We start from the raw sequence: 22773 nt of genomic DNA on the forward strand, positions 1-22773 counted from the left end.
CTGCCCAGGGTCTTCTCACTCCCCGGGAACCTCGGCAGACCTTCAGTGAGCACCTGCCATGTCCCAGGCCCTGTGCCCGTCAACCTTAGAAGCACAGAAAGTGACGATATTCCCCTCTGTTTTCAGGGAGGTTTATGTCACTTTTCTGCTTAAACCCACCAGTGGCTCCCATCTCGCCCTGTGTAAAAGCCAGAGTTCTTAGCAGACGGACCTGCCCCACCTTTATCTCTGGGGAGTCGGACATGTGAACCCACCCCTCAGGACAGGCTTGGCATGGCCATTCCTCCCACAGGGTGGGGACTCCAGTGTTTCCGGGCCCCCTGCTAGTGTTTGAGATGCCCCCCCGCCCCTACAGTGTCATGACTCAGAAGTTGAAAGAGAAAAGGGCAAAGTCAAAATTAAAACTTATTATATCAAACGTCTAGCCAAATATATAATGACAACTTCAGCAATCATGAGATTCAGCATCTGAAAAAATTTCATTGCACTTAAGGACAAATTGTCAGTTAGATTTTTTTTCTGTAATTCTTGAGAATTTTCGGAATTCTCTGGAATTCCCAGGTATGTGTGATCGTTTCCAGGAAATCAGGAATCAGGAAGCCCATACATTAGTCAAAGGTGTCATAGCAAAATAGTTTCAAAAGGAATAGTCATGAAATTCTGCTAAATCTTATGGTGTCTAGGCATTTACATGTGGGTACACTGTAATGCTGTGGGGGGGGGGGGGGCTCCCTGAGGCCTTCTAAGGCCACACAGTGGCCCTGGGTGAGGTGGGGGCTGTGGCTGAGATATGAGAAAGGGAGCTGGGGGTGGGGAGGGGGACAGCTGACCCAGGACAAGTGACATCAGGGAGGAGGCCATGTTTGCATAGGGGCTGCCCATCTGACACATGTCCTCCCACCCGTCCCCAATCTGCTAAACTCTTCCTCCCCTCAGAGCTTTCCACCCCCTGCTCCCCCCCTGCAGAGCGTTCCTCTCCCTCTACCCCTCACCCCTGCGTTTCCCACAGCTGCCTCATTCTCCTCCACAGCTTAAAATGCCACTTCCTCAGAGAGGCCCTCCCTGATCACCCTGCCTAAGGTAGCTTTCTACATTGTTTCTTCCAGAGCTGATCCCATGTCTGTGTTCATTTATTTATTAGGTTGCTTGCTTATTCAGAGACACTATAGGGATTAAGAGAGCAGCCTTTGCTCCCAAAATGTCTACGGTCTAATCCCAGCCACATGCCTTATCAGCTGTGTGACCTTAGGCAAATCACCTTACCTTTCTGTGTTCCAATGGTCTTATCTAGAAAATGGGACAGTGAGAGCCCCCACAAATAGAGTTGTGGTTTGTATTTAATGAGCCCACGGGGTGAGTAACAGAGAAATGATAGCTGTCGTCACCATGCCTCCTCCTCTGGGTTCATACCTGTTTCGTTTGCTGTTGAACCCCAGTGCCTCGCACGGTGCTAGGAATTCAAAAACTAGGGCGCCTGGGTGGCTCAGTCGGTGAAGTGTCTGACTTCGGCTCAGGTCATGATCTCACAGTTCGTGGGTTCAAGCCCCGCATCAGGCTCTGTGCTGACAGCTCAGAGCCTGGAGCCTGCTTTGGATTCTGTGTCTCCCTCTCTCTCTGCCCCTCCCCTGTTTGCACTGTCTCTCTCTCTCTCTCTCTCTCAAAAGTAAAATAAACATTTAAAAAAAATTTTTTTAATTAAAAAGAATTCACAAATGGTCAAATGCTAGTTGTTGAGGGTCTTTCCGACTTTGTTCCCCGCTTCACCTGGCCCCCCAGTCCTCCCAGGTCAGGTTGGGTCTTCCTTGTCAGAGGGAGATGAGGGTGTGTGGCCCAGAACTCTCCCAAAGGCCACTGACTTCCCAGAGCTGCGTGTGGACAAGCGTGTGCCTGTATCCTGGCATACCGGGGGTGGTCTGGGCTTGCGCACCTGTGTGCTGTCAGGGCGAGCCCGCGCATGGCCCCTCTCGGTTTGCGAGTGAGATTTGGGCCCAGCCTCCCTCCTAGCTCCTGCAGGCTCCTTCAAGGACCTGGCTGATGGGCATTGATTTAGAGCCTTTCAAAGCCCTCCAGCAAAATAAGAGGGGAGAAGAAGAGAATTATTCCCCGTCAGGCCGGGAGAAAAATGACAGTGTGAAATGGGAAATGAAGAGGGAAAGTGGTGAGACTTTACACAGTGACCAGGAGGGAGCCTGCAGGAGGGGTGACAGCCAGCAGCCCTCCCCTGTGTCCCCAACCCCGCCCGAAGACCAGGGAGTGGCCCTCGAGGCCAGAAGTCTGGGCCCACCTCTGGCTCTCCGGTCAGAGAGAGAAGATGAGAAGCCCCCATCCCCATCCCAGATAAAATTGATCTCTACATATTCAGCAACTAGCTGCTAGCCCGGAGCAGATCGTTGAACTGCTCTGTACCTCAGTTTCCCCATCCAGAAAAACGGTGATAAGAACCTCCCCCTCCTCCTCTAGAAAGAAGCGCTGTAGAAATGCGGCTTGCTGGTCCCCTCTGTCCGTCAGTGGGATGATTTTGCCTGGCTGAAGCCACACCCAGAGTGCCTGAGAGCCCTGCCTCGCCTCCTGTTGTCAACACAGGGGTGATTGTGTCCCCTTTATCGAGGCTGGGGAAACTGAGGTGATGTGCCCCATAGCACAGCGAGGGCCCCTCAGGCCCGGGAGGCCGGGGCCCTCCCCCGATCCCTGCCCCCGGGTGCAGCCAGGCCAGGAGGGGATCCAGTGTGCTTCTCTGAAACAGAAAGAAGGTCCGCAGGGCTCAGGGTTCAGCGCCAGCACTGGCCTCTCTCCCTGGCCACTCCTGGGCCCAGGGGCAAGATGGGGGCCTGTGGCCAGGGCAGCCCATCTGTCTGTTCTGGTCTGGTGGCCCCAGAGACGCCTCCGGCTGGGGATTAAGCCAGAAGAGGGACAGATTCTGCCGCCAAAGCACAAAAGGCCCCATATCAAGTAAGGTGAAGGAGCTGACGAGGCTAGGCTGTCATCGCCGAGTGTCTTGGAGTTAGGAATGACATCGTCCTGATGCAGCCCTGGGGACTGCGGTCCCTATCCCCCCACCCCATTGATCTTGTCCACCTCGGTACCACAGTGAGCTCTGCAGCAAGGGCAGGGGTGGGCTGAGGGGCAGGGACTGCTGTCCTGGGACCCTAGGAGGAGTCCAGGGTGGGAGCTGGGTCAGCCCCAGGGCTGGTGCTGTGTGACCTTGAGTCTTGCCCATGCCTCTCTGAGTTCTGCTTTCCCCTTGGCGGGGGTGGGTAGACGCTAGAGAAGTTTCCCAAAAAGCAGGAGATTGGCAGGCACGGGGGCAGGGAGGAAATGGCTTGCGGGGATTGTGCCCTCCTAACCCAGGGCACTCAGGTCGATCCCTTCTTGGGGTGAGGCTTACAAGTGGGGAACCAAGTGTGGGGGGCTGGAGAGGTAAAGGGGCCTCTGTCCCGAGGCCCTCCCCCTTTTCAGGCAGGGAGACTCATCCCCCTCTCTCCTCCAGCCTCCCCCTCCCCCAGCCCCACAGCAGCCCCAACCTGCTGGGACCCACCCTCTAAACAGGACTCGCTTCCCCTGCCCTGTCATTCCTGGGGTCACAGAAGCCTGATTCTCTTCAAATTGCTGGTTAACTGTCCATCTCTTGATTTCAGCTCAGGTCATGATCTCACAGTTTGTGCCCGTGTTGGGCTCTGTGCTGATAGTGTGGACCCTGCTTGGGATTGTCTCTCTCCCTCACTCTCTGCCCTTCCCCACGCACACTTGTGTTCGTTCTCTCTCTCTCTCTCAAACATTTAAAAAAATAATAAAAGTCCATGGGAATGCAAGCTGGTGCAGCCACTCTAGAAAACAGTATGGAGGTTCCTCAGAAAACTAAAAATAGAACTACCCTACAACCCAGCAATTGCACTACTAGGCATTTATCCACGGGATGCAGGTGTGCTGTTTCGAAGGGACACATGCACCCCCATGTTTATAGCAGCACTATCAACAATAGCCAAAGTATGGAAAGAGCCCAAATGTCCATTGATAGATGACTAGATAAAGAAGATGTGGTATATATACACAATGGAGTGTTACTCGGCAATCAAAAAGAATGAAATCTTGCCATTTGCAACTACGTGGATGGAACTGGAGGGTATTATGCTAAGTGAAATTAGTCAAAGAAAGACAAAAATCTTATGACTTCACTCATAGGAGGACTTTAAGAGACAAAACAGATGAACATAAGGGAAGGGAAACAAAAATCATATAAAAACAGGGAGGGGGACAAAACAGAAGAGACTCATAAATAGGGAGAACAAACTGAGGGTCACTGGAGGGGGTGTGGGAGGGGGGATGGGCTAAATGGGTGAGGGGCATTAAGGAATCTACTCCTGAAATCATTGTTGCACTATATGCTAGCTAATTTGGATGTAAATTTTAAAGAATGAATGAATGAATGAATGAATGAATGAAAGTCCAAAAGAAGGAAGAGAAGGTTCAATGAGGAGGATCCAGTTCCCAAAATCCAGGGTTTCAGAAGCTTCTGAGAAGTTCTCAACCTCCCAAAGAATTCCTAGTCCCCAAAGAGTTCCATGACCAAGGCCTGCCGGGCACCCCCTGCTCCCCCAAAAGCCCATGAACGTGTCGCCCCACGTGTCTGGGAAGGAACGACACCAGGATGTGCTGGCGGTGTTGCCCGCTGGCTACTGGCCCAGGCTGTTGCTTCTACGAATCAGAAGGTTGGGGCTTACGTGGTGAAGGGGACTGGCCTCAGGGCAAAACCAAGTGCGTGCAGGCTGCTGATCCATCTTGTGAACCTCCTGCCTGCCATCCCCCCATCAGAAGCCCTGCCAGAGCTGGAGGGAGGAGCAGGGGGGGTGGGGGGGAACAGGAGGGAGGAGCAGGGGGGGTGGGGGGGGCGCAGGAGGGAGGGACCCGCGTGTCAGCTCAGACCACCCAGGAAAGGCAGCCTGGGGCCCAGAGACCGGGGCTAGGCTCCACGGAGGGTCCGTCTCTTCCCGAGCAGGTGGTGGCCTTGGACCCGGACCTGGGAGAGAACGGCACCCTGGTGTATAGGATCCAGCCGCCCAACAAGTTCTACACCCTCAACAGCAGCACGGGCAAGATCCGCACCACCCACGTCATGCTGGATCGGGAGAACCCCGACCCCCACGAGGCGGAGCTGATGCGCAAGATTATCATCTCTGTCACTGACTGTATGTGTCTCTTGTAGCCCCACGCCACTTGGCTGTGGCCTCTGATGCTCAGGGCCCCGGGGACCTCTCCCACTGACTCGTTTCGCACCCCTCTTTCCCTCTCCCCCTCACCCCCCAGGCGGCAGGCCCCCTCTGCGAGCCACCAGCAGTGCCACAGTGTTTGTGAACCTCTTGGACCTCAATGACAATGACCCCACTTTTCAGAACCTGCCTTTCGTGGCTGAGGTGCTGGAAGGCACCCCGGCGGGGGTCTCTGTCTACCAGGTGAGTTTCCCTTTCCCGGCCTGAGCTCCTGGTCTGCCTCCCTCACCTCGTCTCACCCAGCCAACAAACAGGCACAGGGTGCCCTGGGTGTCTAGCTTTGCAGTGGGAGAGGGGGGCAGGGGATGCCAGCCGAGACCACCAGACGGGACGGTCTGTGCCTGGCTTGGAGAGCCAATGCTCTGGGAGATGTGATGGAAGGCTTCCTGGAGGAGGAGGGGCTTGAGCTGGGTCTCGAAGGACAGGTGGATGTGGAGCGGTGGAGGGAAGGTACCAAGAGAGCTGACAGAATTCTGGGCCTGAGTATGGAGGTCATACTCCGAGCTTGTGGCTGGGTCTAGAACACAAAGAAGGTTGGTGGGTGTAGCCCAGGCACCCTGCCTCCGTGGGCAGGCCACTCTCCCACGTTCTCCCGTAAGCCCCAGAGCATCTCCACACAGAGTAGGGGGTGCTCTCCCCACCTTGCAGGGGCCGAAAGAGACTTGCTTATGTCCCTCCGGCCAGGAAGAGGTACGGCCTGATCTTGAACCCGGCCCCTCTGCCTCCTGCTCCATCACCCTCTGGGAGGCGGCCCTGAAGATGCTCGTTCAGGGAGAATGACGCCCTTTTAGGAACAGGGGAAGGCCCTCATGGTGAAGAACATAGGCTTTGGAGTATAGCCAACATGAGAATAGATCCCAGCTCCTCCGCGGGTGTGCTGTGTGGCATGGAACAAACAACCTCACTGGGCCTCCGTTTTCCCACCTGTGCAATGGGGATCATAATAGCACCTGCCTGGCTGTGCTACAGGGCTTCAGGCAGACACACATGGAAAGCAACCTGCACTTGGGCTGCGGGAGACCCACGGTAGCTGACGGGCTCATCATGATGGGTCCTGTGGGGGTTTATGCCTGAGACCCAGCGGGGTCCAGTGGCAGAGGCTTAGCCTGACCCCACTCGAAGAACGCAGGATTGTTTGTCGGGATATGCCACAGCGCGTAACTCTGGTGATGCCTTGCAGGCCTGCTGTGCCTCAGTTTCTTTATCTGCGGAAGGGGATTAATAGCCTTCTCTGGGGATCCCCGGGAGCAAGCTCTCCAGCAGGACATTCTCCCAAACGCCCAGCAGGGGGTGCTGTGATCCAGGGAGAGCAGCCAGTCCCTGAGGAGGAGGAGCCCCCAGACAGGAGGCGGGAGGAGGGCCAAACGAGGCCCGTTTCTCCTCCGGGGGCTCACAGCAAAGAGAGCACAGCTTCTGAGTTCACAGAGGAGCTGACTCAGGCATGAAAGGACGGTTGAAGGAGCTCGAGTGTTTAGCTTGGGAACTGTATCCTCAGATACAGAAAGGTTTCTGACTGGAGCTATGCGTTCCCCAGCCTCCTCTACAACCTGGACCGAAAGTGATATCTGCTGGCTAGGTGGAGAACTTTCTCCAGGAATTAGAGCTCTATGCAGATAAGTCAGAAGTAGTGAGCCCCCCCATCCTGGGAAGCATTCAAGTTGAGTCTGGACACCCTCTTGTCCAGCTTGTTGGATGTGAATTAGACCAGGTGACTTTGATGTCGTCTCTCCATCTTGAGGGTCTTGGCTTCGTCATCCAAAGCTTTTATTTTTAACTATCACGTTTCCTCAAAGGTCCCCGATCCTCTTCTGTAAAACTCTGAGTATATCAGGGTCTTGAGTCAGGAAAACTCTCGTCAGGGCTAGAGGTGCAAGTGGGAACGGTGTAGGGACTGGGGAGGAGGCTTGCCTACGCATGGCCCCACATGACTTTTTCCAAACAGTAAATCATCAAGGGAGTTTTAAAAACTGCCCCCTTCTGTCATCTTGATGTCCTCCAACAAAGCAGGGGGGAGAGCGCCGGCGATTTTGGGTAGTCGAGGAACCCATGGTGGAAGGGCTCCTGGAGGCGTAACTGTTGCTTCCAGCCGGCAGTCGGGAAGCCTGCTGTGACGCAATGGCGCCCGGAGGCCCCGAGCCATCCAGGGCCCATCTGGGGGGCTTGCAAGGAGGGAGAGCAGGGTTTTGAAGAGGACGGCTGCGGTGACCCGGACTCTTGTCCTAAAAAGTACCTTCCCCACCCCACCCCTGGCCCCGCTCAGTGTGCCTGGATGCCTTTAGTTGAGCCACGCTGCCCTCTTAGCATCTGGGAAGGCACGCTGGGAGCAGTGGCGTGGCCCGAGGCTCTGGGGGAGGCAGGTGTGTCTGCACGGGTCGGCGGGAAGGAGGGGGCACTTCTCAGGAGGGACGTCCTCGTGTCCCCACCCCTCACGCGGCCCCCGCTTCCCCGCAGGTGGTGGCCATCGACCTGGACGAGGGCCTGAACGGGCTGGTGTCCTACCGCATACAGGTGGGCATGCCCCGCATGGACTTCCTCATCAACAGCAGCAGCGGCGTGGTGGTCACCACTGCTGAGCTGGACCGCGAGCGCATTGCCGAGTACCAGCTGCGCGTCGTGGCCAGCGACGCAGGCACACCCACCAAGAGCTCCACCGGCACGCTTACCGTCCGAGGTGAGGGCAGGGCTGCCTCCTACTGTGTGTCGAGCACGTTGGACCCTGGGGCAGTGCCAGGCAGGGTGGGGAGCCCGCGAACACCACTGCTGTCCCCGTCCGTGCGGGCACAGGATGCCTTGCTAGTGGGTGCCCTCCTCGACCGTGCCACTCAACACAGAGTCTTCCCCATCGCCACCAAGTCAAACACTCCAGCAGGGTCTTCTCTCTCCCCACCCCAGGGCCACTGTACCCCCAGGGGTCTGGACCCACTGCCAGGGTCCCCTACCCCTCCCAGCCTCTTGGAACCCAGCAAAGAGCAGAGAGGCGCTGCACAGGGTTGGGGCCCTCGGGGTCAGCAGCAGGGAGGGGAATCTGCAGAGCCCTGCACCCCCTGTCTGGGCAGGGCCAAGGCCAGTTAGCATTTCTCCTCCATTCTGATCATATCTTTAATTCTTGGGGCAAAACAGGGACATCGACACGCGCTGTGGCCAAAGGGCCCGAAGTAACCACGGGAAACTAAGTACAGAGCGTGACGGGCAAGATGTGGCCTGTTTTCTCGCACAGGCCGGCTCCCAGCTGGGCTCCTGCCTGCCTCCGGGGCTTTGGTGCAGGCGGGGGCTGGGTCCGTACAAACACCCGCCTTGGTCCCAACCCGAGACGCGACTACGCAGTCTCTCATCTGCTGGTCCCGTGCTTGCCCAGTGGGTTCCCGGTGCCAGTTTGAGGACCCACTTCTGTGCCAGCGATTGACAGGGAGGGCCCCAGAGGACTTTTCTCTAGGGCTCAGCAGAAGCCGTGTCCTCGACCCCGGCCCATCGTTTCTCCTGGTGCTGTGACAAAGAGTGAGCCAAAGCAGGGGGGCGGGATTGTTTCACAGGGAAGCTCATCCCAAGCCCCATCAGCTGAGAAAACAAATCTTTCGGGGAAATTAGACTTCTCTGGGAGGGGGCATCCTCAAAGCCAGCTGTTTTCCTGGGACCCCGTTGCAAACTAGGGGCAGGCATCCCCAAGACCCCCACCCTGCCACTCTCTTGCTCTCTGACTTCAGACAAGTGACTCCGCTGCTCTGAGCTCTTGTCCCCTCCTCTATCTGGCGTGTCTAATAATGGCTGCCTCACGCGGGTGTTTCGAGGGGGCTCATGGGGTGCTGTACGGGAAGCACCTAGCACAGGCCTGGCACGTGGCAAGAGCTGAGATGTCGCCGTCCTCGCCACCATCATAACTGTTGTGGTTGTAAGGCACAGACTAGGGAGAGGCCCTGCGGTTTTCTCTCCTGCCTTGGGCAACAGCAGCAGCAAAAAACCCCCAGGGAAACAGGACCGTGGGAGGCTGAGGAGCTCTGGTCAGCTTGGCCCTGACCCTAGCAGGCACGAGGGGCCTCGGCCAGTGACCGAGAGGTGTAGACCCCTGCTGCCTTTGGAGCTGGGTTATCTGGAGCAGAAGCCAGGCCTAGCCCTGGGTGCTGACTCTGTCCACAGTGCTGGACGTGAACGACGAGACGCCCACCTTCTTCCCGGCGATGTACAACGTCTCTGTGTCCGAAGATGTGCCACGGGAGTTCCGGGTGGCCTGGCTGAACTGCACTGACAATGACGTGGGCCTCAATGCCGAGCTCAGCTATTTCATCACAGGTGCAACCAGCCTGGGTGGGGCCGGAGAGGGGGAAAGGGGCCCGAGTCAGCCATCAGCCATCAGGCTTTAGCCCCTGCATGAGCCCCCTTGGGATTTTTCCCAAGGGCTTTGTAGCTGGGTCCCTCCTGTCTGGCTCTCTGGGGGCCTCCTGGACCTATTGGGAGATTGGGAACTTACGGAGGTTCAGCCTGGAGGGAGGTAGAGCCCGTGACTCCTGGGGAAGAGCCCTGCCCCCCACTCCACCCCCATGTCAAGGTGATGAAGCGGACACTGGGCGACTGTGGCCTTGTCCTTCCCCAGGCACCCTTCATTCATGAGAATTCCTGTCTTTTTAGAGACAAATGGTTTAGATCTTTCTAAATAAAATGGTTGCAGCTCAAAAAGACCAAGCAGAAAGCTGTGGAGAAATAGTATGAGGCCTTGCCCTGGCTCAACAGGAGAAAGGGAGTCATGATCCATTAGTGATGTCTGCCATGACAGTAGACTTGGGAGGTGGTGGTGAACATGCCATGTATTAGTCATGCCTGGATTAGAACAGTTGCCCAGCATTCTTCAGTCCCTGATACAGCCAAGACGTGCTGGGATGGCACGGGGCTGTTCTTTCACATTCCTTAGCTGTCCCTTGGCCGTTTTACTGGTTCAGTCCTCTCTCTGTCCATGGCCTGCCTGCAGCCACATTACTCACAAGCTCATGTGCACACGTGTGCATGCACATGCATTCAGCATGCACACCGGTCTCCCTGATGCCTCTGCCCCTAGAGCAAGGAATGCCAGGTTCACAGCCCATCCTTGCTTGCTGCAACTGAGGGGACCTCCCAGCCCTCAGCCTCTCCTTTCCAGGATTTTCCCTCCTGCCGCTCCCTGTAGGGACCTAGCACCCACAGGGCAGTTCCTCCCAGTCTAGTCCTCCAAACTGCTCCAAGAAAGTCTTAGTTATCCAGACCCCGCCCGCCCCCTGCCCCGTGGACCAGTCATCGTTCAGCACCCAGCACTACTTGTGTCTCAGTTTCCCCACCCCCTAGAACCCAGACCTTGTCCCATGTGACTGGTGCTTCAGACCATCCACAAGGATGTCTGGGGTTTTCCCCAGGGACAAACTATGTAAGGACCAGGGAGCATCTCATGGCTCCCAGGATGATTTTCCAGCACCCAAAGTGGCCAGTTCCTACTGACCTGCTGAGAGCCTTCCTGGGTTGGGTGGGATTCTCAGATTTTGATTTGCTCATTCTGCAAGTTGCCTCGCATGGTCTGGGTCCAAACCCAGTGCCATGGCGCCCTCTACTGCCCAGAACACCACATTGCCTGCCAGCTGACCGGGGAGGGGTCTTTGCACTGTTTAGATGGGGGGGGGGGGGGGGGGGAGTCCTTTCCTGTCCACCTTGGAGAGGGGACCCTCACACTTCCTACCCCATCCACCTGCCCCTACTCTTCACTCGGTGGAGCCTTGGGGAGTCGCCATTCAGTCCAAGATTAGGGACCTGGAAAAATCTTGGCTGACCCCCAAGTCCCTGGCCACATATAAAAGCCTCGACCCAGGCTAACTGCTCAGACACTTCTACCGGACAGGCGGGTGGCAGAATGGCGAAGGACACAGGCTCAGGAATCAGACTGCCAAGCTGGCATCTTACACCCAAAATAGGTGACTGTAACCCGGGACAACACACGTATCCTCGCTAATGGGCCTTCTCCCCTCTCTGAAATGGGCTTGTGACAGTACAAGTGAAATGAAATAGCCCACATGAAGCCCCTGGTACACAGTAGGCGCTCAGTGGATATTCATCCCTTATGATTTCAGGCATTCAGCACCCACACCTGAGCCCACACAGGCCACACCCTCTTCAGAGCCACCCCCCCCAGAACCCTGTTCTCGGGGCTGAATGGGCAGCATGGCCCTTTCCTCCCAGGCTACCCCTGGAATGTTCTGGCTCAGAAGCAGAGCTGAGGTGCCACCGCCCTTTCCCTGGCAGGAGCCCTGGTTCCTGACAGAGGCTCCATTGTCTTTGGCCCGCAGGTGGAAATGTGGATGGGAAGTTCAGCGTGGGCTACCGTGATGCCGTTGTAAGAACAGTAGTGAGCCTGGACCGGGAGACCACAGCCGCATACATGCTCGTCCTGGAGGCCATTGGTACGCACCGGCCCCGCCTACACACCGCCAGCACGGTTTTGGGCACGGTTCAGTGAGGTGCCCTTCGAGGGCCAGGCAGCCCTGACCCCGGGAGCCAGGCCTTGAGTCGAAGTCTGTGTCTTGACACCAATAGAGAAAGGGCAGCCAGACAGCCTGTTGCTGAGCGCGGGAGGCCATGAGGCTTAGCTCACAGTGCTACAACACAAAACATTTAGTTGCTGGGGTGGGAGCCACGGGGCAGCTAGACGGGAGACCGCTGTGTGGACAAACCGCTGCAAAACCAGGCCAAAGGAAGCCGAAAGGGGGAAGGGAGGAGCCAAGAGTATCGGGCGCACAGGGAGGTGCAAGCATGTTCAGGGGGAGGGTGTGATCAGGGAAGTCTTCTTAGAGGAAGTGTCTCTGGATCAGCGTCTTGGTTTCGAGTTTCAAATAAACTGACTTAAGCAATATGGGCTCACAAAACCAGTCCGTAGGGTGATGGAGCTTCAGGTGTGACTGGACTGGGGGCTCAGGGGATGTCACCAGGCTTCAGTCTCTCGGCATTGGCTCCCTCTGCCTCCTGTGTGTTGTCTTCATTCTCTGGCTGATGTGGTGACAAGTTGTGGCCGCAAACCTGGTCTCAATCCTTTTGGGTTCAAGTGCTGCATCGGGGAGACAGCACTGGTCTCTTTCCTAGTCTCCCCAGCTAAAGCCCCAGATGAGCTGTGATTAGTTCCATCTGCCCCAATGCCTGTCCCTGAACCCCTCGTCGTGGCCAGAGGAGGAGAGAGGTGCTAGTGAAGCCTGAATCACATGCCCATCCCTGGTGCCCAGAACCCCGGGCCTCAGGGTCAGGAAGGCAGAATTCTCAGAGGGACCTTCAGGATACGGGCCGGCCTGTGAGAGCAGCATGGGGCAGCTGGGCAGATACCTTGAAGGCTGAGTAATCGTCACATTGCGGGCCAAGTAAAGTTTCAGTAAGTCTAGAAGCAGGGAGGGCGTTTCAGGCAGAGGAACCAGCTCAGGCAGAGGCCTGGTTGTGGGAAAGAGCTGTGTGTGTGTGTGTATATGTGTGTGTGTGTGTGTGTGTGTGTGTGTGTGTGTGTGTGTGTGTGTGTGTAGCTGGCTTGTGGTGTGATGTATACTGGGGAGGGGGAGGCTGTAGTCAGGCAAGGCCAGCTTTTAGAGGCCTTAAGTTGGGCCAGAAATTTGGTCTTTGGTCTCCAGGTAGTAGGGAGCCCATGAGGGCTCTAGATGAGAAGAAGGATGTGATGAGACCTGTCCCCCACCCCCCTCCCCCACCACCCAGGTACGCTGCATCCTCCCAGGAGCATCCAGTTCAACATCTGCAGTAAGCTGTGGGTGAGAGGGAGTGAGCGTTCTGTGTCTCGCTCTTTCCTCTTTCCTGCCAGTAGCTCCTCCCCAGCCCGCCCACGCCCAGATGCATCTGCCCTCTGGCGGCTCTCCTCCCACCCTCTGGAGACCCCTCATTCCCCCTGCGACCAGCACCGTCTGGCAGGAGGAGAGGGCTTGGGATCAGGCCTCCGAGGGGGCCTGGCAGCTCATGCTGTGTCCAGCCAGGCCAAGTAAGCAGGAGCTCCCGTGGGAGGCTGGGCTTGGAGAGGAGCTCCAAAGAGCAAGACCAGGTTAGACACTTGTGCCCCAGCATGTGGTCAGCTGGCCTCGGGAAGAAGGACTGAGTCACCCCTGGTCCTTAGTCAATTCCAGCTGCCTGCACTCCGCCCTAGGGTGATTCTCCTCGCCTGGACATGTAGCACGGGGCCCAAGTTCCTTCCTCCAGGGAGGGCAACGTGACAGCTGTCCATGGGGCTGAGCCCCTTCCCCAGCCCCGGGAGGGTCCTGCAGGGAACTGAGGGGGCAGAGCCCCTGGATACCTCGGGCTTGGAAATCAAGCAGGGCCTGTACCCCCGAATGCAGAGGGTCCAGAGGCCAAATCTGTCCCGTAGGCATGTGTGACCCGTCTCTTGTTTCGTACAGAAGGACAGTTAGTTGTGAACATTTAAAAATCAGGAGATTTTATTTAGAAGCTCAGATGTTCAGTTTCTCTAGAGAAATCGGAAGGTCTAGTGTCACGGGGCCCACTATGGACCGGCGCGGAGAAGAGCTGCCATCGGGGTCACCCCTCCCACCTGTGCCCCCATGGGTCTCGCCCGCCTGGCCCCGCCAGCAGTTGGCTTGTGAGCTGTTCCTGGATCTGTCTCCGCGGGCTGCTGTAACGAATTACCACAAACTGAGTAGCTTAAAAGAGTAGAGATTTATTTTCTCATGGCGCTGGAGGCCAGAAGTTCAAAATTAAGGTGTCTGCAGGCCTGCATTCCCTTCTGAAGGCTCTAGAGGGGCATCCTTCCTTGACTCTAAGCGTTTCTGGTGGCTCTAAATAATCCTTGGTTCGTGGCTGCAAAACTCCGATCTCTGCCTCCGACCTAACCTGGCCTTCTCTTCGATTCAGGCCTCCCTCCGCCTTTTTCTTTTAAGAACCTTTGCCATTGGGCCCGTGGCCCACCCAGGCAGTCGAGGATACCTCATCTCAAGACTCTTAATTACATCTTCAAAGACACTTTTTCCTAATAAGTTGACATTCACAAGTTCCCAGGGATCTGACGCGGGTAGATCTTCCGGGGGCCACGACTGAAGCACTTCGTGCCTCCGTTACCTCCTCTGTAAAATGGGAATAATAATAACAGCACCTACTTCACATGCTTCTCCTGAGGGCTGCATGAGTTAGAGTAGCACCTGGGACAGGTTAGATATTGTTAGTGTTATTCTTAATCTAAAAAAAGGGAAAAAAAAAAACAACCCACCCCTTGCGACGGCCAGAGCGGGTGGGATGAACAGGACACGTGCCCAGGGAAATCTGTCCCTCAGGCAGCCACTAACAGCCCATCTTCCTTCAACTCCCACAGACAACGGCCCTGTAGGTAAGCGGCGCACGGGGACGGCCACCGTGTTTGTCACCGTCCTGGATGTGAACGACAACCGGCCCATCTTTCTGCAGAGCAGCTATGAGGCCAGCGTCCCCGAGGACATCCCTGAGGGACACAGCATCGTGCAGGCAGGTGGCCATGGCCCCTTGGGGCTGTTGGTGGGCTGGGGGCAGGCATGGCTGCCACGTGGAGGGATGGAAACAGAAGAGGGTCCCGCTGCTGCTCCGGAAGTATCCAGTAGGCAGTGGGGAAAGAGGGAGCCAGGCACCCTCCTCCCTTCTGGGGATGGTAGGCCTTTAGTTTCTGTGGCCTGAGACAGCACCCTGGTTCCCCGCAAAACAGAAGGAAGGCCTTGCCTCCCTCCCTTCCCCCACAGCCCTCTCCTCTTCCCCCACCTCACCCAGAGGGCTTTTTGGAACAGCAAGTGGATGGAGCTGTCACATTTTCCCGGTAGGAGGTGAGGGGGAAGAGGCAGGGCCCAGCTAGGCCCAGAACAGAGCGGCTTTCACGGGGCCCTTGGCCAAAGCTCTCCTCTTAGGAAGTAAACAGGCACAAGAAGAAAGAGTTCCTTTGCCCAGGGTGCAGGACAGCTCTGAGGCTCAGAGGAGAAAGGGGAGGACCTGAAAATGAGGCTTAGGTCCCCTCCCCCACCTCCCCCTGGAGGCCTCCGTTGCTGGATGCGGTGGGAGGCCGGGGCTGAGCCAAACACAGCAAATCTGGGCCTGTCCGCCAGGGCAGACTCCCAGGATCCAGGATCAGAAGGGGCTGGACGTGGATCCACCTCCCTGCATCGGGGCGGGAGGAAGGCAGGAAATGGGCTGGGAGCAGGGTGCTGACTCCTAGAGAGTCCAGGAAGCCACAGGGATTTGCAAGAGTCTGGGGGTGGTTCCAGAAGGAGGAACGGGGAGGTTTTCTTCCTCTGGCCTCAGCTTCTCCTCTAGCCTAATACCTGCCACCCCACTCACTGACAGTCTCCCAGGACCAAACTGAGGACATGCCTAGAGGTGCGGCCAGAGCTTTGTGGGCCCCCCACCTCCCGCCCTCCCTTTCCATCCCCAGCTATTCCTTCTCCTCAGGCCTCAGGGCAGCCTTACCCCCTGGTCTCCAGGAAGAGAACACCTAGGACCGAGCAGGATGCTGGCCTGGGCATGACACCAGTGACTGTAGGCCAAGTGCATCCTGGGATGTCTCAGGGAGGCCCTGGGAAGGGAGCCAGGAAGAAGTTCACAAGCTGGAAGGGAGAGGGTAACAAACCCCTGTGGGAGGAGGCCTGGCCCACTTTCTAAACCTGAAGAATGGGTTTCTATTTACACAACACTGCACAGCCTGAAATTCTAGAGCCCGTGAGTAATACAGGGCAGCCCTGATTCTCCCCGTTTCTCAGGGAGAAATTCGGGCCTTAGCGACTTCTCCAAGGCCTTGGAAGTTTCTGGCCAAGTTGGCCTCACTCTCTGGTGTCAAACTGACCTGGAAGGAAGGTACAGAGGGCCTCACCAACATGCTGGAGAGAAAGCTTCTGTCTCGGGGAGAAGATGGCTTCCCCCCACCTCCCCAGGGCTCCTTAAACTTTGGGGGGTTGGGATACACCCAGACGGGGCCATCCTTCACCCGGGAAACAGAGGCGTCCTACTTCTGTGCCTGGAGTCAGTGAAGCAACGTGAAGGTTTGGACATGGTCTTGCTCTCTGCAAGCTTCCGGGCTTGTAGGGAGGACACATAGATGTGGATCGCCCCCAATGCCAGGAAGAAGTGATCCTTTCTCTGAGGGATGTGAGGAGCAGGAGTGGTTCTAGGCAGAAAGTGGCTTTCCGCTGGAGAGCAAAGAGGGCTTCCCGGAGGGGGTGCCTTGGGAAGCGTAAGCCATGGCCTGGGGACAGGTGGTTCAGTTTGTCTGGAGTCTCGGGTCGAGGTGAGGCTAGAAAGGTAGTTTGAAGCCAGCTCCCGGGGGACGCCGATCACCACACTAAGGAGCCGTGGCTTTATCTAGCCAGCGGTTGGAAACCAGTGATGGTGTTGGAGCTGGGGGGTGGCAAAGCTGGAGCTCACTTCCTGAGAAGACCTGGCTGGCTGCATTGGGAGTCACTGCAAGGTGGGTCCCGGCAGCCCTGCAGCAGGACACAGGTGGCAGGAACCAGGCAGCTCAGACCCCCTCCGTCCACTCTCCAGATTTGGGACCCCGAGTGCACAGCCGCACCCTGTGGGGAGAGTTGGGGGTTTGGAATTCCGAGAAGCCCACTCTAGGGTAGGATTGCTTTGACAGATAGCCAGTCAATGGCACAACTGCCAAAAACTCAGATAGCATCCCTAGTGTGGTCCGGACCTGAGGTCCCACAGTTGTCCCGGAGAGGTCTGAACCCTCCTACCCAAAAAGGAGGAGGCCTCCTGCCCTGGCCGAGGCAGGAACGCTGTGATGTGTCCTCGGAGCCCAGGTGGCATCACCTCTGGCTTCTGGCAATGCCTCCCACCGCTTTGACACAGCACAGCTCCTTGGCCTCACAAGGAGCTCTTTAACCCATTCTCAGCCCCTTCCTGGTCCATTGTGACATGGGCGCCTTGAAGGGGGGCCACCAAGATGGCTGCCAGGAGGGTGACTGGCTAGGCAGGGTTGAGAGCCTCCTGCTCGCCCTCCTCCCAGCAGGCACACGGGCATCTGACCCACAGGGGTGCTGGCTGCTCCCAGGGATTATTAGGTGAATGCTGGTAGGTCCCAAGATTTCAAGGCGAGAAGTCCCTGGCTTGCCTCTTCCTCTGGCACTGAGTTGGCACAGAGGGCAAGACAGTTCCTTGCCCCCCGTGTGGACGGAGTATTTCGTCTGGCTGGAGGGAACCTTTGGCCATTCGGCAACTCAAACTGGAATCCATGCTGGACTGTGGCACCTGGAAGGTGGGCAGGACTTCTGTTGGGAAGCAGGGGCACTGCTTCCTGGAGGTGGTTGGTGCCTGGTTGCCAGAGAAGAGTGCTGGGGGTCCCAGGTTGTACCCTCTGGAGCTGGGGCCGAGGGTCAGATGGCTGCAGGTACCCCGCTGTTGGCCCAGCAGTCTTTCAGCAGGCAGCAGCTGCAGAGTCGGCAGAGAGGAAGGCTTTCCTCCAGGGGCTGTCTCTGGGAAAGGCCACAGGCCTGGGCGCACAGGGGACCACTGTGGCTGAGCGTGTGGCCCAGGTCCTTCTGCAGTCCCTGGTTCCAGGCCGTGTCCACGGCAGGAGGACCTCTGGTGGGTCCTGGGTGGTGGGGATGCCCCATCACATCTTGGTAGATTCCGTGCAGTCACAGTCGAGGTTGTCCTCGCAGCCCGGCAGGGGGCGTCTGGGAGCAGGCCTGCCTCTGCGGAAGCTGTGCAGGGAGCGGCGCAGAGAGCCCAGGCGCTTCCAGAGCCTGAGCTGGGGCTCGCTGGGGCTCCCGGGGTGATGGGGCATGCACTCCCGAGCCCTGCGGCTCGGGTCCAGAGCGGCCGGTTTGCAGAGGGTCATGAAGAGCAGACAGCTGGCCAGCAGAAGGAAGATGCAGGCCAGGGCGAGTAGTGCCGGGAGGGGGTCAGCTGCTTCTGTGGGGCCGCCGGGAGTGACAGGGGTGGTGAGGAAGGCGAGGGGGCTGGGACCCCGTGTGCTCATGGCTCCTGCAACAGGAAGGGGAACGTTGATGGGGGCTGGGTGCTGCTAAACTAGCCGCAGACAGCATCACAACCATTGTACAGGTGAGAACAGTGAGGACCAGAGAGGTGACAAGTCTCAGGTCACACAGCAGAAAGTGCTAGAGCTGGGCCTGAACCCAGGTCCCCTTTCTGCTCTACCCCCTGCCCACTTGCTACAGAGGAGGCAGCAGGGTGATGCCTTCTGGCATTTTTAAATCAATCCTCATGAATTACACTAGTCTTCTGCCTGAAAACCTGGGATATAAGACCACCTCCGTCAATAGCTTGCTCTGAGACCAGGAACAAGTTATCAGTTATAGGATGCTGCAGCTGGCAAGGGCCCTAGACATTATCTAACGTTGGGGCTGCAACCTGGGGGCCCGCAGGTACATTCATTGGGTCCTTATCGTGTTTTTGTAAATGTCAATTAATCACGAGTATTTTTAAAGTCACAAACCCAAAACGAAGGGATTTCGCATGGCTGTCTGAATGTCCGGCTGCTCTTGAAATTTCAGAATTGCAACACTGGCAGCCAGTTCCTGCCTGGCACTCAGTTGCTGAGGCTGAGCAGCCTTTGTCCCCTTTAGAGAGGTCTCTGGCCCCCAGGTCACCACACTCCCCCCACAGGCCCGCTACACACTTTATTTCACCTGCCTCGCCCGCCCCATGGGCATTCCTGCTGGTGCTTCCCAGTGTGACCCAACCTGCTCCCATGACAAGAAAGAAACTGAGGCCCCAGCAAGGGAAGGCCAAGCCCATGCTGTGAGCCAGTGGCCAAGCGAAGACCAGAACTAGGTTCCCTGACTCCTGGCCCTGTGGCTCCCAATCCTCCAAGATCACTGAGCAGCTCTGAGAACAGGTGAGAACCCACAAAGAGCTACACGGTTGACTCCCCCTCCAGACCCCAGGTACCTGTTATCACTCACGGCCATCCCGCTAAAGGGAGCTCAGCAAACAATCTTTGTAGATGGAAAATCAGGCTGAGCTTCTGGTTGGATAGGTCTGGGGTTGTAAACAAAAATCCTTAGAGCGCATGGCCGGTAGATAACTTGTGACAGAGGACCCTCAAGCAGGTGGCGGTGCCTCGGCCAGGCTGATAGAACGCAGGCCCGGCTCTTTCCGGTTTCCCAAGAGAAGCCAGAAATCTGGATTTTTCAGGCAAACGTTCCTGACGTTTAAATGTTGGCAAGTAATTCAAATTTGGTTAAACCAGGAGAGGGGCGCAGGAAGGGGGATATGGTGCCAAAGTTAAACAAACTCGACTCCAAAAAAATGTGCGATGAATTTTCAAATATCTAAAACACTACAACAGGCCAAACAAAACACGCAGGCGGGCCACCGCCAGCTCGCAGGCCAGCACTGATGATCTTTGATTTCTACAAACGCAGGACAGGAAGTCCAAAAGAGGGCCTAAAAAAAAGTTAAAAAAAAAAAAAATCCTTTATTTCTCTTTGACCTTAGATACTTTCGTGCGACAGGGACAGCAGGTTTCCCCCTTTCTCCCGGCTTGCAGCTTAGAGTAAACTTACGGTTGAGTTTCTAGCGTGACGCTCTGCAGAGTTGTGCCAAGGCTCTGTATGTGGGTTGCACAGAGCCCGTGTCAGCAGGCAGTGGGGAGTGGAGAGGGCCCCCCGCCCCACCCTCTGGAGCCCCTGTCCCTACCCCGGGCACTCACCAATGGCGGCAGGACCTAACTCCCAGCTCCCAGCGCCCAGCCTCCTTCCTGCTCGCAGCCTCACCCTGCGCCCGGCCAACTGAGGGCACACAGCACAGCCCGCCTCCCACCCATTCCCTGCTACCACTCCTTCCCACATTTCCAGACAGAACACGACCCCTCCCGGCTCCCAGCTGGAAACTTTGATGCCCGTCTGGCTGCCCAGGGCCCCTGACTTTCAGGCATCGGGCCTAGAGAGCACTCCAGCTGGGCGGCCATATGTGGTTGGCCGTCCCTTGAATATGAGCATGGAAAAGGGATGGGGTGTGCCCACCACAGGGAGAAAACTGAGAAAACGTGCCCCCTCTCCTTCCCTGGGCAATCTGAAGCGGGAGAAGTCTCAATCCTGCTAGTCCTGATAGTATTTCAAGGCTGTCACATGAGTCTGGGGACCCTATCAGACCAGCAAAGCTGGCCCAGACTCCAGTCCTTGGGGGAAGCACTTTAATAAAAAGGCACGTGAGGCTATAATTAGCATCTTAGTAGTTTTCTTGGAAGCGAGAGATTCTAAAGGGCTTGAAGACATCAAGCCACCCTCCCTGGAACACACAGCAAAACCAGCTACCAGATCCTTTTACAATCCCTCTGATCCACCAAGGGTCAGCTGGTTGCAGGGAAAAGAGGCCTCCACCAGACCGAGGCTAGGAATGATCTCGAGAGCAGGTGAAGCTTCTCCCTGCCCGCAAGCCCAAGGCACACTGGCAGGCCCCTGCTTTAGACATATCTCTGCAGGCTCAGTCAAGAACGTTCTTTTTTCCCTCAGAGGTCCCTAGAACAGCACCTGCTGGAACAGAAGAACTAACCTCAGGGTACATCTTGCTGTGTGGCCGTGGGCCAGCCACCGTCCTTCGCTGGGCATTGTTTCCACTCTGCAGAAAGCAGAAGGACTCCCCAGGTCTGCACGCACCCTCACACCCTCCCCCAGAGTCCCCCAGCAAGGGTCTGGCCCCACTTTCCTCACCACACCTTCTCCTGCAGCTCCCCGAACTCTGACCTCAGACAGAGCCAGCGCTCAGCAGTCCCAGGCTGGGTAGAAAGGTCTTCTTAGCTGTGCAAGAGAGGCCCAAGGAGCACCGGGTGCCACCCGTGACCCCAACCTGCCCCGGCCTCTGCCGTGCCCTGTGCCCCTCAGTCAGCCAGGCTGGGCAGAGCGAGCTGTCTTCACTCACTCTCCAGCTAGCCCTGGCTTTGTCTGGAAGAGTTTGGGCCCTGCCTTGGGGGAGGGGACAGCCAAGACGGGTAGGGATGGCAACTGGGCTGGGCAGAGGGAGAGGGGAGCCAGGCAGAGGAGCCCAGTTGCTCCCCAAGCCTTCCCGGGGCCTCACTTCAGCTGGTCTGCTTGGAGCCCTCTCAGTGGGCAGGGTGGAGGCCTGGGGGAGTCACGGGGAGGGTTTCACTGCCCCGGCAGCAGCCCTCACCTTCCCCCATCGGGTGTTTGAATGGTATGGTCGGCAGCCAGAGGGTTGCTATTCAGTGCCTGCCAGCCTCCAGGTTACCCGGGAGAGGGGAGAGAGGAGAGGGGCTACAGCCCAGCAGCAGGGTGATAGGCCCTGGCAGCTCCCGGGCCCCTCCTCCCCTCCTGCACCCCTGCGCCCCTCACCTCCCAGGCTTACCACTCAGCTTCCCAGAAAAGCACCTGCCCTTTGAAGGTGTCTCGCTGCAGAAGGGAGGGGTGAGCGATGTTTTCAAAGGTCAAAGAGATCTTAGGGCAGAAAGCACAGGGTTGAGGGCCAGCCGTGGCTATGTTCCTTATAGTTTGGGTGGGCCCTTGGAGACCCTCCAGGTGGTGTTTCTCCAGCTCTCCCACACCACACACACACACACACACACACACACACACACACACACACACACACCCCTCCCCAACCTTCTTTCTTCCCGGAAGCCAGAGCCTCCCCAGCAGCCAGCTGCCTGCGAAGGAGCCTAAGTCGTAAGCAGCTTCCCCGTCGAGAACCCCCCTCCCCCGCCCAAGCTCCCAGAAATACAGCACAGAGGTCATGGTGCCTGGGCCATTGTTCCAGAGACTGAGGATATAGCAGTGGACAAAGTCCCTTCTCTCCGTGGGAATATAGATAGTAAACAAGGTTATAGTACCATCAGAAGCTGATGGGGGTGGGGACAGCCTGGGTATTGGAATGGTGGGGAGCAGGTGGGCGGGGGGGCTGCAGTTCCACATACAGCGGTCAGGGAACAGATGACATTTGAGCAGAGACCTGAAGGCGATGAGGGCGCAAGCATAACACAAACGCAGAGGGAGAGCTGGCTGGTGGAGGAAACAACATGCGCTTGGCATTCAAGAACCAGCAGGGAGATCCGTGTGGCTGGGGCAGAGCTGGTGAGGAGGCAGTCGTGGAAAATGAGCTCAGATACTCCCACTTCTCACCAGTAGGAAGGTGGACTCGCTCTTTCTCTGGGCCCAAGGTCCACAACCTCAGCGAAGGAGCAGACTGACCCAGTTTTGATGAGGTGCCCCCCTCGCAGACCAGCCACCGCTGGCCACGGTCAGTAAGGACCCGGCAGCCTCAGTGCTGCGGTGAGAGGTGGAGAGAAGAGGGCAGATCCAGAAGCGAGAGGTCCAGGGCATCACGAGGCAATTCGCCACAACTCGAAACGACACGCCAAGGCCCCGGGTCCGCCCGGCCGTGCCGTCGGGCCTCTTCCTGCATCACCTTGCGGGGGAGCGACCTCTGCTCGCTTCAGGCGCGTGGCAGGAGAGTAGGTGTTCGGTTCTTGGTTCGACAGGACCCGCCTTGGGGCTGGCGGTGACTCTGCCAGCAGCCTCGAGGCTGGGCTCCTTGTGAAAACAGAGAGACCCTGGGTGGGGTCTCTGAG

At 57.3% G+C, this 22773-nt stretch overlaps 2 protein-coding genes across 15 annotated transcripts in view; one reads left to right on the top strand and one right to left on the bottom strand.

Annotated features, from left to right (window-relative positions):
* CDH23 (cadherin related 23) overlaps window positions 1-22773 on the top strand; it is a 416105-nt gene that overhangs the window by 305541 nt on the left and 87791 nt on the right. For all 7 annotated transcript variants that reach the window (XM_058696615.1, XM_058696614.1, XM_058696613.1 and 4 more), the window contains exons 22-27: window positions 4994-5183; window positions 5302-5447; window positions 7716-7935; window positions 9396-9548; window positions 11561-11674; window positions 14578-14726. In XM_058696615.1, coding sequence (XP_058552598.1) covers window positions 4994-5183; window positions 5302-5447; window positions 7716-7935; window positions 9396-9548; window positions 11561-11674; window positions 14578-14726 — 972 coding nt within the window. The remainder of the gene's footprint in view (window positions 1-4993; window positions 5184-5301; window positions 5448-7715; window positions 7936-9395; window positions 9549-11560; window positions 11675-14577; window positions 14727-22773) is intronic.
* C13H10orf105 (chromosome 13 C10orf105 homolog) lies at window positions 13910-21777 on the bottom strand. 8 transcript variants are annotated; one of them, XM_058696626.1, is made up of 3 exons: window positions 21555-21777; window positions 20908-20989; window positions 13910-18212 (listed from the first exon to the last, which is right to left on the bottom strand). In XM_058696626.1, the coding sequence occupies exon 3, from the start codon at window positions 18205-18207 to the stop codon at window positions 17839-17841; it is 369 nt and encodes a 122-aa protein (XP_058552609.1). In that variant the 5' UTR covers window positions 18208-18212; window positions 20908-20989; window positions 21555-21777; the 3' UTR covers window positions 13910-17838. The 8 variants fall into 8 exon arrangements, with proteins under 8 accessions (XP_058552609.1, XP_058552612.1, XP_058552608.1 ...); XM_058696629.1 differs by lacking the exon at window positions 20908-20989 and having other exon boundaries at window positions 21578-21777; XM_058696625.1 differs by lacking the exon at window positions 20908-20989.

The sequence above is a fragment of the Neofelis nebulosa genome, chromosome 13, assembly GCF_028018385.1.
Source record: "Neofelis nebulosa isolate mNeoNeb1 chromosome 13, mNeoNeb1.pri, whole genome shotgun sequence".
Taxonomy (NCBI): domain Eukaryota; kingdom Metazoa; phylum Chordata; class Mammalia; order Carnivora; family Felidae; genus Neofelis; species Neofelis nebulosa.

What these genes read in the sequence shown, in the direction of transcription:
- C13H10orf105 (XM_058696623.1), bottom strand. Translation starts at nt 20,041, where the DNA reads ATGTGGGAAGGAGTGGTAGCAGGGAATGGGTGGGAGGCGGGCTGTGCT. An exon ending in GTTAGGTCCTGCCGCCATTG is followed by an intron (nt 18,213 to 19,902) that starts GTGAGTGCCCGG and finishes TTCCTGTTGCAG; the next exon opens with GAGCCATGAGCACACGGGGT.